The 20,005-nt window shown below is 40.7% G+C and overlaps 1 protein-coding gene across 1 annotated transcript in view; it reads right to left on the minus strand.

Annotated features, from left to right (window-relative positions):
- CRY1 (cryptochrome circadian regulator 1) overlaps window positions 1-20,005 on the minus strand; it is an 87,069-nt gene that overhangs the window by 14,204 nt on the left and 52,860 nt on the right. Inside the window, exons 7-11 of the mRNA XM_073621223.1 lie at window positions 17,149-17,460; window positions 10,872-11,023; window positions 8,911-9,113; window positions 8,662-8,763; window positions 4,530-4,619 (exon numbers count right to left, since the gene is read on the minus strand). Of these exons, the coding sequence (XP_073477324.1) occupies window positions 4,530-4,619; window positions 8,662-8,763; window positions 8,911-9,113; window positions 10,872-11,023; window positions 17,149-17,460 (859 nt within the window). The remainder of the gene's footprint in view (window positions 1-4,529; window positions 4,620-8,661; window positions 8,764-8,910; window positions 9,114-10,871; window positions 11,024-17,148; window positions 17,461-20,005) is intronic.

The following is a 20,005-nucleotide window of genomic DNA, read 5'->3' on the forward strand; positions in this document are numbered from 1 at the left end:
ACAAACCAACAGTTTAACAATGGCAGCCCAAGGGAGTTAACAGTGTCACCTTAAGATCTATGAGATCTAAGCCAGCAACAGCTGAGGCTTGAACAACCACCTGGTAAAACTTCAACATGCGAGGACCAGGTGGCAGCCTTACAAATATAAGCATAAGCAACAGAGGTCTGTTGCTGAAAAGCCCATGAAGCACTAACTGGTTTAGTAGAATGTGCTTTGACCAGAAAAGGGGGAACCTTGCCCCCTTGTCATAAGTCTGAATGAGGAGCTGACCAATTCACTTAGTGATATATGAATGGGTACACGGCTGTCTCCTACCACAAAAAAAAATAATAAAATAAAATAATAAAAACAATAAAAAAAAAAAAAAGTCAGACTGAAGAAAGGCCTCAATGGATAGCAAGAATGTGTACTTTTACATCCCCATTTTTAATGGCGCATCAACATTACCTGCGCATTTCACCGCGAAATATGTAGAGGATTCAGCATACAGTATCTCACAAAAGGGAGTACACACCTCACACTTTTGTAAATATTTTATTATATTTTTTCATGTGACAACACTGAAGAAATAACACTTTGCTACAATGTAAAGTAGTGAGTGTACAGCTTGTATAACAGTGTAGATTTGATGTCCCTTCAAAATAACTCAACACACAGCCATTAATGTCTAAACCGCTGGCAACAAAAGTGAGTACACCTCTAAGTGAAAATGTCAAAATTGGGCCCAAAAGTGTATTTTGTGTGGCCACCATTATTTTCCAGCACTGCCTTAACCCTCTTGGGCATGGAGTTTACCAGAGCTTCACAGGTTGCCACTGGAGTCCTCTTCCACTTCTCCATGATGACATCACGTAGCTGGTGGATGTTAGAGACCTTGCGCTCCTCCACCTTCCGTTTGAGGATGCCCCACAGATGCTCAATAGGGTTTAGGTCTGGAGACATGCTTGGCCAGTCCATCACCTTTAACGTCAGCTTCTTTAGCAAGGCAGTGTCATCTTGGAGGTGTGTTTGGGGTTGATATGTTGCAATACTGCCCTGTGGCCCAGTCTCCGAAGGGAGGGGATCATGCTCTGCTTCAGTATGCTCACCTGTCACAGTAACCCACCAGATTGATTAGATGTTCTAGATGGGATAAATTATAGCCATGTTCAGCTTTGAGGGAGACTTCAAAACCAGGCCGAAGGTCTCACTGGGAGGAGCAAGCAGAAAGGATATGAGTACAATGGTTGATGATTCCGTGTAATTATTTTAATAAATGGTTTATACGTTATCACGCTATTGGAGGCATCTTTTTCATTTTATGTGGATACATCTCCCTATGCTGAGCACTGCTGGAAAGTGAAGAGCTTGACTTACCTTGATTAACCCTGGTGGGTTTTCACAGCTTATGTGCCGAGCATGTCTTTGTGATGAGTGCGGTTTCAAGGGAGTGGATCACAATCACGATTGGTGTGGTGGAAGGAAATTTTAATACAGAAGAAGATTATTCACTTCACGCTATGTGAAACAGTGCTTTTTATTATTATCATTTTTGACATTTTTATTCCATTTTTCATTTATTTTTCATTTTTATTTTCACTGTTGGAGTGGTAATAACTTGGACTCATTATGGACACTTAAAATATATTTAGTTCACTGCTAGATGTATTAGATTTTATTAGATTTGATGTCACTGTACTGATGTGAGCACAGCACCACTATTTTTCATGTAAAATACTTTTTTCATGTCACAGTACATGTTGGCATTCATGGTTCCCTCAATGAACTGTAGCCCCCCAGTGCCGGCAGCACTCATGCAGCCCCAGACCACGACACTCCCACCACCATGTTTGACTGTAGGCAAGACGCACTTGTCTTTGTAATTCTCACCTGGTTGCCGCCACACGCGCTTGACACCATCTGAACCAAATAAGTTTATCTTGGTCTTATCAGACCACAGGACATTGTTCCAGTAATCCATGTGCTTAGTCTGCTTGTCTTCAGCAAACTGTTTGCTGGCTTTCTTGTGCATCATCTTTAGAAGAAGCTTCCTTCTGGGACAACAGCCATGCAGACCAGTTTGATGCAGTGTGCAGCGTATGGTCTGAGCACTCACAGGCTGACCCCCCCACCCCTTCAATCTCTACAGCAATGCTGGCAGCACTCATACATCTATTTCCCAAAGACAACCTCTGGATATGATGCTGAGTGCATGCACTCAACTTCTTTGGTCGACCATGGTGAGGCCTGTTCTGAGTGGAACCTGCCCTGTTAAACCGTTGTATGGTCTTGGCCACCGTGCTGCAGCTCAGATTCAGGGTCTTGGCAATCTTCTTATAGCCTAGGCTATCTTTATGTAGAGCAACAATTATTTTTTTCAGATCTTTAGAGAGTTCTTTGCCATGAGGTGCCATGTTGAACTTCCAGTGACCAGTATGAAAGAGTGAGAGTGGTAACACCAAATTTAACACACCTGCTCCCCATTCACACCTGAGACCTTGTAATAGTAACGAGTCACATGACACCGGGAAGGGAAAATGAATAATTGGGCCCAATATGGACATTTTCACCTAGGGGTGTACTCATTTTTGTTGCCAGCGGTTAAGACATTAATGGCTGCGTGTTGAGTAATTTTGAGGGGACAGCAAATTTACACTGTTATACAAGCTCTACACTAGCTACTTTACACTGTAGCAAAGTGTAATTTCTTCAGTGTTGTCACATGAAAAGGTATAATAAAATATTTACAAAAATGTGAGGGATGTACTCACTTTTGTGAGATACTGTACATCCAAAGAGTAACCAATTTCATAAGCAAATACCAGCTTGGAATGTTAAGGAATCTTGTAATGTTTGTGTAACTGATGTATTGTATTGCTATGAATATCATGGTAAAATAGAACGTTATACATTTTATACAATTTCATTGTAATCCCTGGGTACCGAGATAGTCCATTTATCTCTTTTTAGATTACCTGCGCTTTGCTGTGGACATACGACATTACCAATTTGCGGCCTTTCCCTTTGGCCTGTTCACTTCACCTCTGGTCTCCACTAAGGTGCTAGCTGATGTTCTTGTAGGCCTCATCAGGCTCCTGGCAGACTCTCCGTGGACCCTTTCAGATCTTCTGCTCCAAGGACCGATCTACCACTCTGCTTCTTGGTCATTGGCTTTAATGGCTTGGCTGTTGAAGCTTAGGTACTGAGGAATAGGGGCCTATCTGATCCAGTTACCCCTACACTCCTAAAGGCTAGGATATGGACTTCTCGCAAAGTCTACCATCGCAACTGGAAAAGTATTTCTTGTAGTGCAAGCAAGGAAATACGTTGCACAAATCCTGTCTTTTTCCAGACTGGCCTGGTTCAACATCTTGTGTTTAGTATAGTCAAAGGTCAAATCTCAGTCCTAGTGATTCTCTTCCAGACGCTGCTTGTATCTCTACTCCTTGTGAATGCTGTCACTCATGCAAGGTATCGCTCATATTGTTCCTCCTCAGGACAACCTTCTTCTCCAACAATAGATGCAGGAACAATCAGTCAACATCCTTCATAACATCCAGACCTGAGAGAGGTTAAGGTGGATCTTAAATCTCCAGAAATCAGTGTTAGAACCATTTCATTGCTTGGAGTATGTGGGCATGGTGGTCCTATGTATAGCTCTGTCCAAGGTCTTCCACAAGAAGGACTTCAGATTCTGCAAGCCAACCAACTCTCTACTTTTGCCTAAGGGTATTGGGCCTAATGGTGGCCTCCTTCCAGGCAATCCCATATGCTCAATATAATTTTCAGGTCGCTCTTAAAGTCTCCAGAAATCAGTGCTGGAACCATTTCATCACTTGGAGTTTCTGAGCCTAGTCCTGGATACAGCTCTATTCAAGATCATCCTTCCACACGAAAAACGACAGGCTCTACAAGCCAACTAACCCTCTGCTTTTGCATAAGGGTCTTGGGCACAAGAGTGGCCTCCTTATAGGCAATCCCATATGCTCAATATTTTTCCAAACCATTGCAGCTCAACATTTTGGCAGTTTGGAACAGGCGGGCTGAGTACCTGCACCACTGTATTTGCCCAACTTCCAAAACCAGGCTTGCAAGATAACAAGTTTGGTGCTCCTCTGTTCTGTTCTTGTGATCTGCTCCTATCATTGCTTGCTACTAAACAAAGGCATGCTGAAAGTGGGAGGGTGTTATACTAGGCTATTCTTACAGCTTTGCTTGCCAGTGTACAACTGTATCCCGTAATGTATGATTGAGAAAAGGGCATTTTGTTAGATCTCTCTTCACAAACACAGGTGGATTATTTACTGCTTAGACACAGTAACACAATTTTCCTGTGAGGAAATGTACAAGATGCACACAGCTGGTAAAACGGGGGATATGACTATGTCTAGATAGTTAATTTTGATTGGCTGTTATGGATAAAAGCATATTTTTTCATACTGTTTAATTATAAAAGCAGGCTGGTAAAATGTTTTTTTTCTTTACCCCTAGATCCTAATAATTGGTTTAATGTTCTAACTACTAGTGGAGAAAGAGGAGATTAGTACCTTGAATCCCTCCTATTCCAGTATGAGGCTCTCCCTGGCTGTTATTGGGGTTGCTGGTGGAGGCTCCATCACCAGCTCCCATCTGCGACCCTATGGAAAGAAGAACCAGATTATGCATTGCAACAAAAAAGTCATGACAAATAAAGCAGGCTTTAAAAAATATAAGAGGCAATGTTTAACAATATGTTCCTCTTAATGGTTTCTAACCTAAATCACTTCCAGTGCCCTTTAAATAACTCATGCCATTCCTCTTGCTATTCTATCTAACAGTGCCTGTGTGTAGAGGATGTTGTAAGTTCCTGACTGCTCCTTGAAAGGGAGGCTAGTGCACCACCTGCTGGCTAGATATGAACAGTATTTTTTATTTAAATGACCAGAAAAAGTTATCTTTGTAATCCTGTCCATTATAAACATATTTTTTTTGAAAATCACAATGTATTCCTTTTTATTTTGATAATGTAGGGACATAAGGGAGTTCACTAAACATCTACCTGCACACCATAACCACTTCCTATTCACTATTTGGAGATTAAAAGTATGGCCAAAGCTTATTTGGCCATACTTCTCTTGCAAGTTACAGGAGTGCACTTACTTGTGCTCTCCTGTGACCCAGAATCAGCTGACAGTGGGCAAAAGCTCCTTGTCGGCTGATGTAACAGAGCCATTCCATGCTCTAAAAGGTTCCCAACAATATCAAGATCCACCCAGATGCCTCATCCTCTCATCGCACTAAGAGCCCGAGTCAGACACTCCCTTCCTGTGTGCCCTGGCACTCCAGTTGGAGCTGGGTGGCAGAACAGAGAGCAGTGATTACGAACTGAGCAATTAGTAGTCATGTCATTGTTCAGTTCTCGGACTTAGAGACAGCTGCAGCATCAGACCGATGCTGCAGCAGGGAGGTGAGTATGCGTGTGTTTCTTTTAATAATCTCATACTTCTCCTTTAAAGTTCCCTTGCACAATTTCTCCATGCTGAGGGAACCTTATTCTAGTTCCCCTCTCTTTGACATCTCACAGCCAACATCGTGGGAACATGCTAGCCATCAGACAAGGTTGTCCGCTACAGCTCCATTTTATGCTTACCAATCAGAATGCTTCATGATAATATGATCACTAGGTTAGCTAAGACATAGTAATCAAATGCAGGCTGGAGGTTCAGTCACAAAACAAGCCTTCAGTCTGCAGATACCCTGCAGTCTGAAGACAACCTTTGGACACCCGGCTGCACGGTAACAATGTGACATGGGTGCGGGTGCGCATCCTTCAAAACTCACCATGGGTAGGAAGTAATCAGCCGTGTGAATGGGGCCTAGTGTCTTACTACTTGAATATAATGGGTAATATGGGAATACAAGTGGCGCTGCCCTATTATGTAAAACTATCCGTGATTGGATAAATATCAGGAGCTAGGGGCTGCCTACTCCACACTTAATCACTTAGGAGCTCCGTCACTGTATAGTGTACTGCAATCTAACCCAAAAAATGATGATAAATGCATATGTAAAAGAAAGTAGTAAATATTTAATTTCCTATCACCTCAGTGAAAGAAAGGTTGCCTCATATATTAAAAAGTGGGTGACTAGTGTGAAAAATGGTGAGAAAAGTTATTTAAAATTAATTAATCGAAAAAAATTAATTAATCGAAAAAAGTTTTAAAAGTATTGAGACAATATGACGCCTACTAAAGAAAAAATTATTACGTATCTATTAGTAAAAAAAACCTTATGTGAAATAAAGTGTCAAGTGCATGTACTAATTTATCTCTACCAAATTTTATAGAGCTAATAAATCAACAGTGAAATTAACCCCAAGGTTCAAAAGTATTGTGACAGTATGGCGCCTAATAAAAGTAAAAAGATTATTTTAAAAGTGAACAACCATATGTGAAAGTAAAGTGTCAGTGCAACCTCCAATTTATGGCTTTTCTAAGTTATTAGCCAATGTATCAGTAATAAGATCTCTGTTGGCATTCCAAAATATGATAAATATTAAATACCATCACAATCATACGGAAAATATATTATATATAGAGAGAAAATATATTATGCACAATAATTTAAACTTGGTGGGTGTCTTAACATGTATTACTCATTTAAGGCAAAAAATGTTCATATAGCAAGATGATGTATAAGTAAAGTTCAATATATATACAGTGATTTGACCTCAGCACCAGCAGTAAAAGGCAGTGACTTCTGTGTATACTTTTAAACACGGTGACTTGAAGTGCTCGCCCCCCAGTGCTCCCCCACTCACCGATAAAGCTATTAGGCAGGCACCGCTGTTTGCAAGGATGGGACCGGGAACGAGATCTAGGCGTGCGTTCCACCTTGCGTTCCAGCCTGCACTTCCGGGTATGACGTGTGAGCGTGAATCCGCCTTACGCGTTTCGTCATAGGACGTTTTCAAAGACGTCTTTGGTCCCATCCTTGCAAACAGCGGTGCCTGCCTAATAGCTTTATCTTCTCTTGAGCTATTATGGAATATTGGAACTTTTGGAACGTTTATGTGCAATAAAATACTGGACATACTTCACGAAGGAAGCCCCTTGTTTTTCTTTCTTTGGGATCTTGGAGAGTTCAACAGATATAGGTGGTAAACGGTGAAGCAGTTTGGTCCATGTGTAAAGCACAGCCCATCCTGGAACCATTGAAAGGATCATACAGCACAAAGGGATAAGTAGCAGTACCGGAACAACACTACCCCAAGGCACCCACTCTGTCGCTCGGTACCCCAGCAGGGGTGTCTGTTTCTGGTGAGTGGGGGAGCACTGGGGGGCGAGCACTTCAAGTCACCGTGTTTAAAAGTATACACAGAAGTCACTGCCTTTTACTGCTGGTGCCGAGGTCAAATCACTGTATATATATTGAACTTTACTTATACATCATCTTGCTATATGAACATTTTTTGCCTTAAATGGATAATACATGTTAAGACACCCACCAAGTTTAAATTATTGTGCATAATATATTTTCTCTCTATATATAATATATTTTCCGTATGATTGTGATGGTATTTAATATTTATCACATTTTGGAATGCCAACAGAGATCTTATTACTGATACATTGGCTAATAACTTAGAAAAGCCATAAATTGGAGATTGCACTGACACTTTACTTTCACATATGGTTGTTCACTTTTAAAATAATCTTTTTACTTTTATTAGGCGCCATACTGTCACAATACTTTTGAACCTTGGGGTTAATTTCACTGTTGATTTATTAGCTCTATAAAATTTGGTAGAGATAAATTAGTACATGCACTTGACACTTTATTTCACATAAGGTTTTTTACTAATAGGTACGTAATAATTTTTTCTTTAGTAGGCGCCATATTGTCTCAATACTTTTGATACTTTTTTCGATTAATTAATTTTTTTTCGATTAATTAATTTTAAATAACTTTTCTCACCATTTTTCACACTAGTCACCCACTTTTTAATATATGAGGCAACCTTTCTTTCACTGAGGTGATAGGAAATTAAATATTTACTACTTTCTTTTACATATACATTTATCATCATTTTTTGGGTTAGATTGCAGTACACTATACAGTGACGGAGCTCCTAAGTGATTAAGTGTGGAGTAGGCAGCCCCTAGCTCCTGATATTTATCCAATCACGGATAGTTTTACATAATAGGGCAGCGCCACTTGTATTCCCATATTACCCATTATATTCATGTAACTAGACCCCTTTGGGGAACTAATTAGGGAGAAGCAGCAGCTCTTTCATTGTCCCAAGAGCGGATTTATCTATTTATATCTAGTGTCTTACTACTGTCTATAAAGTGACACGTTTTGTCAAGAACTGAAGAATGTTGGAAACCATTTTCCCCAGCAGTTTTGAGGCACCGTGAACACACGTTTTAACTAACTTACAGCACAATAGTGTATATGGGCCCGAAGAGCCTAAAAATGATTACCAATTTTGTTTTAGTGTTAGAGGGCTAATACACCAATTAGCTGATCTCCTAAACCAGACAACTAGAAGTAGGCATGTGCACCTGTCCTATAAATAATTTGTAAGCAGAAGGGTTGTGGGATTCTTAAAATTGCAATGAGGTTATGTTATCAGGTTGAGATATAAATAATGCTTGGAAGAGTTATCTTTTAACCTGTTGGGCAATATATTACCTCCATTGTTGCTGCATCCTGGCATGTTGTCTCCTGGAGAGTAACTCATAAGTCCACCATTCCCATTTCCATTTGGATTTGAAGGCACTGATGCAAGAAGTCCTTAAAAAAAAAAAAAAACACACCACATTGTCAAGAGCCTTTATGTGACACCGTTCTGTTCTAGAAAGTCTACTAAGCCAATATGGTGTGAGAAGGGTCAGAAATGAATACAAGCAACAAGTGTCAATGCGACTGAATGCGACTTACCAAGTCCTCTGTATCTGGAGAGCTGCTGGTAGATCTGTTTCATCCGTTCAATATTCAGCCGACTGGCCTCAGCATGGTTTACCATTGGTTTGGGATAATTTACACCAATAATACATTTTGCAGCTTTTTGCACTGCCTCAGGAGCATTCCAGGGGTCGTATATATACTTTGGAGGGAATCCTTTCAGAATTGGCAAGTAACGACTTAAAACAAAAATAAAAAGCCTACAATTAATATATTACCACCTTGAGCAGGGCTTCAAGCATAATTAAAGTGGTACTAAAGTCTTGTTTTTTAGTGTTTAAAAATAACAAACATGTCATACTTACCTGCTCTGTGAAATGGTTTTGCACAGAGCAGCCCGGATCCTCCCTTTCTTGGGTCCCTCTTCGGCGTTCCAGGGCCCTCCCTCCTGTTGAGTGCCCCCACCGCAAACAGCTTGCTCTGGGGGCACCCGAACCGAGCTGCAGCCATTCAGACACAAAGCTGTGGTTCGAAACTGCCCCCCTCTCTCCTGATTGGCTGACTAACTGTGATTGACAGTAGTGGGGGCCAATGGCGCCAGTGCTGTGTCACAGCCAATCAGGAGGGAGAGTCCAGGACGGCCAAGGCACTCTTGCTTAGGTTACTGCAGTATACCACTTCTCTCTAGTCTAAGTCAGAGATCTTTCATACCAAATGTTATTACAATACATGTATCTAATTTTTAAATCCAAACTCTAGCCACATTTTAGGTGGTTTTCTGTAGCGGGAAAGTGTTAGAATATCTGTTAAAGTATTTTTTCCCACTTCCTCTTCCTGTAACAGCAGGACAAGAAATATGAGGCAGCTGTATTCATAACAGAAAAGCACTTACAGCAATAAAAATACTTTAGAAAGTTTTAACTATGGCCCACTCTACTAAAAATGCATTTTTGTTTTAATCTGTATCCCTGTTGGAAAAAAAAATCCTTGCTGATAGTTGGGCTTTAAAGTGTTACTAAACCCAGGACCCTGCATTCACTATATCCGGCCTCCCACAGTACACAGAGCATGGAAATGCAATTATTTTAGTAAATATAAATGGCTAAATATATTTTTTCATCAGCAGTTAGAGCAGTTTTGTGACTTCTGTGTCCAGCAGATCACTGGTTAAAGTTAGTTGGAGCTTCCATTCTCCTCTATGTGGCCTATGATGCTGCATTACCCCAACCCTCTGTCTGGACAGTGTCGACTGGCACAAAAAAAAAACCCATCTCTAGCAATACACAGTAAACTGAGCATGTGCAGAGTGCCTCCTAGGGCTCTGTACTATCAGTATCAGCAGATGGGTTGGGGGCAGTAAAAGAAGGGGCGGATCAGAGAAGTCAGATTAAAACAGCCTTTTTACACAATGCGTAGGATTAACCCCTAGGTTCCAGTGAGTATAACAAGCATGCTTTACTGCATATACAGACTGATTTTACTGTTGTGGGTTTAGTAACACTAACACATGTTGCCAGGTGTTTTAGGATATGCTGTGATTTTTAACATTTCTTCTTTCAATTCAACTGACACAGATGGTGAAACAGCATTTTAATGCAATTCAAATTGCAGCATGCAGGAGATTAAAAATCTCTACCTTCAAACTCCTTCCCAATCCATTACATCTACACAAACCTTTAAGCTGGCCATAGAGGATTCAATTCTCTTATCTGTAACCATGGGTTGCAGGAAAGAAAAATTGCTTGATTGCCCTATCAACACAGTCAGTGTTGATGGGGGAATCCCTCCGCAGAGCTATTTTGTTCTTCTGGTGGGTGGGGGAGTGGGGAACTGTCCCTTCCGGGAGAACACTGTGTTTATTGCTAGTGGCTATCAATCCTATCGACTTTGGTACAATCAGCCTACCCATACATGTTCGAATCGCGGCTGGTTCAGCAGGGATTTGAACCATCTATGGTTGGCTTTAGCAAATGGTAAAACAAAAAACGTTTCCTTACCGGATGTAATCCCCATTAGGATCAGTTCTTCTTCCAAACCCAACTGGACAGTAACAGTGGAAAAACTGCTGGAAGAAGGAGCTGCAGGACAACCACATCCAGCTCCCGGCATTGACACTCCAATCAGCATCCAGTAAAAGCTCCTCAAAGACCTGTGTAGACAGAAAAAAAGAGAATATGTTGGTTTTCATCACATCATTAGGCATTGTTTTAGAAGCAACACAAACTGTCAAAATATACATATATATCAAATAGATGTAAACTCCAGCTGAGTGTTCTTTTGTTTTTTAATTCACTGTGATTTTAGATGCAATTTTTCACAGTTTTTTTATATCTACTACTGCTGTTTATGTACTTGCTCCAGCAGTGACTGCTGCCATTTCTCAGGAAGGCCCACTTTAATGTACAAGGGAAAAACGTGTTGGACAATGAGAGTCAGCGCAGACACTTACAGGCCTCTCTGCTGGAAGCACATCTGCAGGAGATAATGCAGGAGCACAATCGGGAGACAGGGATAGCGTATTGTCAGCCTAAAACAGAAAGTGCCTAAAAAAGCAAACATTTTATTACAGCTTACCAATTTTTAGATGTGGTGGCAAGATTTTCTTTCCTTTGTTTTCACTTGGTGATCTGGCCAGTATGTTTTTATACAGAACAAGCTGTCCTGCAGATGTCACAGTTACAGGGTTGAGACAAACCATTTATCACTGGTAGGGGTGCTTACAAGGATCAGCTCCTTTATATAGAACATTTATACCAAAAGAAAGAAAACTGTTGCTGTAACTGCTTAAAAAGTGTAAGCTGAAGTTTGGCTTCAATTAGTTAGTGTATCTATATTTGCTAGTGCATCTAACACTACCCAACCCCTTCTTCCAACTGACAATGCTGCTGTCCAAAAGGGGTCTCTGTTGCTCCTTCATCCACAGTGTACGCCCCTAAGTCAAAAAAAAAAAAAAAGCCTAAAAAAGAAAACTATTGCAGCTGCCACATCTAAGGATTGGTAAGCTGCAATATGTTACATTTTTGGTTTTGGGCTTATTGCTGCTTTAATTTAATCTGTAGAGTTAAAAAAATTAAAAAAATAAAGCAGCTTAAAATGACACGTTAAAGATTTTATGAGATTTTAGTGGTTGGGTTTAAAAGTGTTTCTCCACCTAGGGAGCAAATCCACAAGGGAGAAACAGTTCTGGATGCTAGTGCTGTCCCTCCCCTCTCCCAGTCTGAGTGCTACTGATCAATGACAGGAGGTTGACATCAAACACGATTCAGGTACTTTTGCTAGTTGTATGTATAAAAATAATTTGAAATATTTTTAGAGGGACTCATCTTTACAAAATGGAGTTTATAAACCCTGCCTGGAGTCTTCAGAGCTCATTCCCCTTCCCTCCCAGACAAAGGTTTGCATTTCGGACAGGTAACCTATTTCCCTTGCCAGCACCTCTCATTCAAAGACCCTGATTCACACAATAGCACCTTCTGCTGCTTGGTGACCTTCAATATATCAACTTCCATAAACAAGTCAGGCCGTGGGTTCCTTCAGAACATGTGAGTCACTGACTAAACGATTGATCAGATTTAAGCAGGTCAAAGATATCACTACACAGAGGACACTGGGTATCCTATTACTTCATGGAAATACACCACAAATTGCTTTATAAGTTAAGCTTGTTCAAAATTCCCTTTATCTGATGTATCACCTAGGCTATGCAGTTTACAGAGAATGGATCTCTGCCAAACAAACAATATATCCAGCTGTAAAAATTGGATCGCTATATCTGCTCTCAATCAGCACATGATTCAGCTGTGTGGGTCAGTGTAAAGTTGGACACGTAGGAAGCACTAAATCCAACATCAAATCCATCTGACCTCCAACCTACATCCTCTGGTTAGAACGTCAGAATGAGGTCATTTCTTTCAAAGCAGATTTGCCCCCACACACCCAAAAATAGACTACCGATGTTTTTATTTTGGAGATTTTCAGAACCACTTAAAACAATCATCCTGAAAATGTACAACTATATACTGTATACGAAAAATACCTTTACCCATAGCTTAGATGTTCTTTGTCCCTTGTGCAAATACCCCGAAAAGACATATATACCTTATTTGCGCAGCGATTCGAGTGGATGTTCACCCCTCCTCCCTTTGTGGCCTCTTGGAGGACACATCACAGGTCTCAGGAGACAGTGGGACCATTCACGTGCTGCAGTTCGGCTTGAGTATGCACAAGGGCAGCCGGCTGTGAAGCCACAAGGCTGCCCACAGTTAAGATTCCGGCGCCTTGACCCAAACACCGGAAAAGAGCTAGGTTGGGTGAGAATATCGCTGGATCCTGGGACAGGTTGAGCGTGTGTTGTTTAAAAGTCAGCAGTATTTGTAGCTGCTGACTTAAATGTATGTTTATAGGGTGAAGATGCTCTTTAAGAGCATAAAGAAAATAATTTTCACCAGCATAACTTAGCATAGTTTTAAACTTGTACTTTACTCACATAAAGCAACAGGCATCATGACTTCTTATTTCCTTAAAGTGACTATTAAGCTTAAATTTTTTATTTTTTAAAAAATAGCAAATAGGTCATACTTACCTGCTCTGTACAGCGATATTGCACAGAGCAGCCCCAATCCTCCGTCTGCACTCCTCCGAGTGCCTCCATAGCAAACCGCTTGCTGTAGGTGCACTTGTGCCTGAGCCAGGCTCTGTATATCTATTGACACACAGGGGTGGATTTACTAAAGGCAAATAGACTGTGCATTTTGCAAAGTGCAGTTGCTCCAGAGCTAGCAGAAGCTCTGCCAACTTCCATCATCCAATCATGTGCAAGCATAAATACAGTCTTTTTCCTTGTACGTCATTGGGTATTCTTTGCAGAGTGAAGGTTTACCTCATTTACTGAGCTCTGGAGCAACTGCACTTTGCAAAGTACGCAGTCTACTTGCCTTTTAGTAAATCAACCCCACGCTACCTCCTCACAGGAATTGATTGACAACAGCAGGAGCCAATAATTTCCGCTGCTGCCTCCATGTCCAGTGAGAAGGAAGAGAGAGGAGAGAGACGCTGCTTTCGGGCACAGTGCTGGAATTGAACAGAGAAGGCTTGTTTACCTTAATGCAGACAATAATGCATTCAAGTAAAAAATCTTCTGCCTTTACAACCACTTTATGAATGTATGGTGATACCTTTCACTACAGCTCTATAATGTGTGTGAGGGATACAATACAGCTACAGTTTAAAGAAGATAGATCATTATAATTTTTATTTTACAGTTACCAATGGCACATGTTTCAAAGTGCTTTATAATCATATTTTTGAGGTCCGATCTGCACCTCCCCTTCCCCTCCTGCCGTGCCGTAATCTTATGGGTTTGATTACAAACATAACTGCTAGTTTTTCTGTCATTATGCCTCGCACAGTGAAATGCAGACTGGAGCAATTAAAGTGAAATAAAGTAATTAAAAGTATATCTAAAAGTAATTAAAAAAAAAAAATGAAACCCAAGTTTGAAATGTATTTTTAAAACATGTTTATCCATTTAAACATAATAAGCTGGAAATATAATAAACGCTGTATCAAATAAAAGCCTTATACATCCTTAAAATCCGTGTCAAACTTATTAAGGACATTTTGATTTTTTTGTTAACGAATATACAGATACTAATAAATTTGTTTTGGGCATTTAGGCTTTAAAAACCTTTCATGGAATGGGTTAAGGCCCAGACCCAATTTTTGCAGCAAGGACAGTGAAAGCCTGCCCAAATCAGACAGCATAAGCAGTTTACAGATTTACTACCTGTAGCTGTTCTTCAATGCCTTTTGGAAAAGGTAGCTTTGCCTTTAAACCAGTGGTTCTCAACCTTTCTAGTGCCGTGACCCCTTGATAAAATTTCCCAAGTTGTGGGGACCCCTAACAGTAAAATTATTTTTGTAGCATGGGTTGTGAGCACCCAAGGCAAGACAAGTAATTTGCCCCTAACCCACGGACATTTAGCTCTCCCTGAGTACCTTCCACTCGTACAGTATCAAAATCCTAATTTCTTGTTTTTTTTCCCCATCCCTCTCTCTAGCCATCTTTCTTGTTCTTTCTCTTATTCTTTCTCTCCCTTTTTCTTTGCTCCTCCCCCTCTTTTTCTCTACCTTCCACATATTCTCTATTTTTATTCCTTCTCTTACTCCTTGGTGCGGTGGGGGGAGTTCTGATCAGCCAACTAAGGTGCTCTTGATCAAGGTTATCTGCTGATCTGAGAACTGTAGTGGGGACTATTAATGGCAACTATAATCACAGGTAGTCTTACTCACTGTGTCCCTGGCTTCACCGTGTCTCCGACTTTGTGGTGTCTCGCAGCAGTGACACCTATGCCCAAATCAGGAGATTGGCTAACCTCTAGTTTCTGCCCCCCACCCATGCTGTGAACTGAATAGGTGGCTGCGCGGAGGCTGAGTGGGCAGCCGCGGGCTCCAGTGGGCGGCCGCAAAAAGGCAGAGAGAGCGGTGCGGGCTTTAGGAACAGCCCAGGATTTGGTGACCCCTGGCAAATCTTCATTCGACCCCTGAGGGGGTCCCGACCCCCAGGTTGAGAACCACTGCTTTAAACAGAAGTACATAATTTATTCGGCTTGTCTACCCTACTAAAAATACAGTAAATGTGTGAGCTGAAGTTTTTTGTTACCATTACAGTATCCCAACGTTTCTCTGCAATGGGTTTTACAATCACAAGACCTACTAACATTTCACTTGAACGTAATTTCTTTCATGCGTTATCCTCAATTCTAAACATGCCTGGCAATTTTCTAGGTTGTGGGTGCCCTGCTGTGTACAATAAAAAGCAGTTTTTTTTAAAGGTCATGGCATACATAAACACCTCATCTTTATTGAAAGCATAACTGGGTTAATCACAAGTCAGTTCACATATACTAATAACGTGTATGTTTGGATGTTTAGGCTTCTAAAATAGGCAAAATCAATGCATCATGAACTTTAGTGTTTAGGGCTCATGCACACTGCAGCTCAAAAAAAAATGCTGCTTTTACAGGCATTTGAGCTTTTATCTCAGCTTGAAGCTTGTGCTTTTTTGGGCTCTTTTGCACGTTTTTATTGAGCTTCTTTGAGCATAAGCGTTTGTGGCTCTTTGAGCGGTTTCATGTTTTTTTCGCACGTTCTTTTCTGCTCGAAAGATCCTTTCAAAAACGCAAGTTTGGTAGAGTTTTTTCCTGCCTGTAAGAGCATATGCCTGTAAATGCCTGAAAAAGCCAAAGTGTGCATGGACACATATGCTAACATGGAGGGGAGTTTCCAGGCATAAAAAATAAGAGCTCAAAAAAGTTCAAAAGCCTGTAGGAGCTTCTTTGAGATGCAGGGTGCATGAACCCCAAGTCTACAATGTGTATCAACAGAAAAACTAAATATATAGTACAGATGTTATGACTGCAACTAGTGCCAAAAATAACAATAGTTTCTACTGATGTCCCACATTTACAGTGGCTGAAAAAGTAGGTGAACCCCTTGGAAATAGCCACTTGGTTTTCTGCAATAATTTGCCATAAGACAAGATCACAGGACAATGACCCCAAGTATCAAAGTAAATGCACCACAGACTAGCTTCGGAAAAAGAGAATGCGCCTTTGGGAGTGGCGCAGTCAGAGATCAGACCTTAACCCCATAGAGATTGCTGTGGAATGACCTCAAAAGAGCCATTCAAACCAGACATGAAGATCATTTTTTATTGAATGAAGACAGAAAATACAGTAGTCCACGAATAATGTTTATGATTAAGCACTCAGATGTGTGAAACGCGTTAATCTATCCGTGGACTACTGTATTTTCTGTCTTCATGTAACAAAAAAAATGTTACACCGGTATTCCGTTATGGTGTGCGGCCATTCATACTTCATCTTCCTATATGTCACGGTGGTGGGCCAGGCCAGCGCCTGTGGGGCTGCCTGCTGTGGGACTGATTTTCCAGCCTCACCTGGAGCACTTATTTTTCTTCCTGCATTCACACCAGACACCCTACCAATGTGTCAGAGGCAATTTTGTAAAGAGGAATGGTCAAAAATTCTTCCTGAACGTTGTGCAGGTCTAATCCAGAGGTACCGAAAAGCACTGGCTTTAATCAGTCATTGCTGCCCAAGGAGGTTCAATTATCAACTCCAAGGGTTCACTTACTTTTTCCTCCAGTACTGTGAGGGGGAGAGGGGCTAATGTAAACAAACTTGTTTCTTGACCTACACAAGCAAAGCACAGGTCCACTCAAAAGTAGCCATACAAGTAACAATAGTATACCTTCATTCCTTCTTCCCAGCTTATCCACAGGTCACCTCTGGTAAGAAAGCAAGCCACAGCATGTCGTGCCAGGTGATGTATCCAGCCTTCTTGTCGGAGCTGAGTCATTATGGCATCAATCCATGGGAAACCCGTCCTGCCTTCAGCCCACTTGGCCAGGGCCTCAGGGTTCCGATCCCATGGAATCTGGACGCAAATGGGGTTTCCTTCCATCTTATCAAAGCGTGGGTTGTTTGTGGCTGCAGTGTAAAAGAACTCACGCCACAGAAGCTGCCCATAGAGAGAGAGAGGAGGCGAGCTATTTTTCTTCACCTAGCCAGAACAAAATAATATATAAAGTAAATACATTTTTTTGTTCACTAGTTCAAGCTTTACTTTTCAGAATGTAAAATAAAAAAAAAATAAAATAAAAAGAAGGCTTACAGGAAGCATACCACTCAAACATGTACAATGACATATTAAGCACTAAAGGTGTATGTCCTATTTGAAGTTGATCTCCAGGTTTCTTTTAAAGCGGTATTAAACCCAAAAGCAAACATTTATTATATTGCAGCTTACCAATTCTTAGCTGTGATGGCTGTATTAATATTCTTTTTTTAGGATCTTTTTCCTCTCTTTTCATCTGGTGACCTGGACAGTAAGTTTGTTGTTTTTTGAAAGAACAAGCTCTCTTGCAAGATGCATCGGTTACACAGAGATGAGACAAACCATTTTACATGGGCAGGGGTGTTTACAATGATCAGCTTTTATTTACTGTATAACATTTTTGGTTTGGGGTTTACTACCATTTTAACTTTAAATAGTTCGCTGGACCAAGTTGGTCCAAACAAACTATTTACTTTGCCAACCGTTGTAGAGGCTGTGATGACTTTAAAAGCTGTATGTAGCCTCAGCTATGTACAGTGCTGTGCTCAGGCAGTGGGACGAGAACCTTCCGCCCCACTTCCAAACAAAATCGAGTTGAGTGATGCTCAGCTTTGTATTCTATGAATAAATACAAAGCTTCCTCTCTATGGCTAAGGTGGAGAGGTGGGCTGTGATGATGCCACAAACTCTACTTCTGCAATCTGTTGGTGATGTAAATATTTTATTTGGACCAGCTTGGCCCAAACGAACTAAAGGTAAAAAGTGGTTTTAAAGTAAAAACATTTTTTTTACCTAAAATAATAAACATTATACTTACTTGCTCTGTGCAATGTTATTGCACAGAGCAGGTAATAGGAGATAATAATAGCAGGTAATGCATCAAGGTAAAACATGTTTTGCCTTTAAAATCACTTCAAATCAAAACCTGGAGATGAGCTTTAACATAAGCCTATACCTTAATATTATAAAGCTATTAAAAGCTACTCTCAAGGCGAGGTAAAAACAGTAACAGTCTTGTTTAGATTCATTGAATTCACACATGGGGTTGATTTACTAAAGGCAAATAGACTATGTACTTTGCAAATGCAGTTACACTCTTCAAAGTGCAGTTGCTCCAGAACTCAGTAAAAGGCGAAGCTTCACTTTGCAAAGAACACACAATCGCATGCAGGAAAAATTGATAAGTAAAGTAAAAAAAAACCTAAAAACATTTATATTCACCTAGGTGGATGCAGTATTGATCCGATGCTGCACCTGTTTTTGCTGTCTCTGCACTGAGAACTGAGTGATAAAAGAGCTGATTGCTCAGTTCTCAGCATTCTGCGAGAAGAGAGTCGGGGACAGTCAGTCCCCAGCTCTCTGCTCTGCACTTCCAGCACTCACTGGAGCACTAAGCTGTGGAGGGGGTGGGAGGGGCTGGTTTGGACTCCAGGCAGATCACTGAGAGGCTGAGCCAGCTGTCGGTCCAGTCTTCTGGGCGGGTCCCAACCATATTGTTGGGATCTTTTCAGAGCCTGGACTGGCCCTGTGATGTCGGCTGAAAACGGATCACAGGAGTGCAGAAAGAACTGCACTCCTGTGATCCATAAAAGCTTTGGCTATACTTCTTTAAAAAAACTGAATTTTTGCTTGCACAAGTGGATGATAGAAGTCAGCAGAGATTCCCCTCTTTTAATAAACTCTGGAGCAACTGCACTTGCAAAGTTCACAGTCTATTTTCCTTTAGTAAATAAATCCGACAATGTGGTGACCGGCATTTTACTGCACTTGTTGCATTTTATCGCAATACGCTGTTACAGAATCGCATGTCACTGTACAGCAGGGCAGCGCAACAAAATAAGAGAAGCTGTGGGATACACTGAACCACGCACCACACTGCCCCCAACCAGTCGGAACGAACAGCTGGCGGAGAGGAAACCTCTCCAGCAGCTGTCTGTTCTGGGTGAATTAACCCTAAGACTAACAGGTAGGCTGAAAACACTTTTACAAACTAAACAAACTAAATTTGTTTACAGGTCCGCTTTAAGTTTTTAACTTCATGGATGCTGAAAAATAAAATAAAGACTACCCTACTATTTACTTGGATGAGAATGAAAGAAGTCTACCCATAGGCACACCTACCTAATAACATTAGAATTACCTATAAAGAAATCTTTAAAAATATTTAGTAACGTGTAGAGGTTTTTTCTACAAAAAAAAAAAAAAAAAAAAATCTTTGTTTCTAATAAACAGCGTTATTATCTCATCTCGGTTTCAAATCATCTACATTGTGTTTCATTTATCATGCCCGACATTCTATCTGCAAAGTATGCTTTCAAGAAAACTGGATAAATAGTCACTTGTGAGCTTTTGTCTGTGGAGATTGCTGATCAGTTTTGAAAAAAGAAAAATAAAACTTTTAGTGCTCACTTTAAAAGCCAACACCTGATTGGCCACTGTAGGTAGCACCTCTATTTTATTTTGAATACTCTTGTGCTTTTTTTAAATGATT

Source organism: Aquarana catesbeiana, linkage group LG03, assembly GCF_042186555.1.
Source record: "Aquarana catesbeiana isolate 2022-GZ linkage group LG03, ASM4218655v1, whole genome shotgun sequence".
NCBI classification, from domain to species: domain Eukaryota; kingdom Metazoa; phylum Chordata; class Amphibia; order Anura; family Ranidae; genus Aquarana; species Aquarana catesbeiana.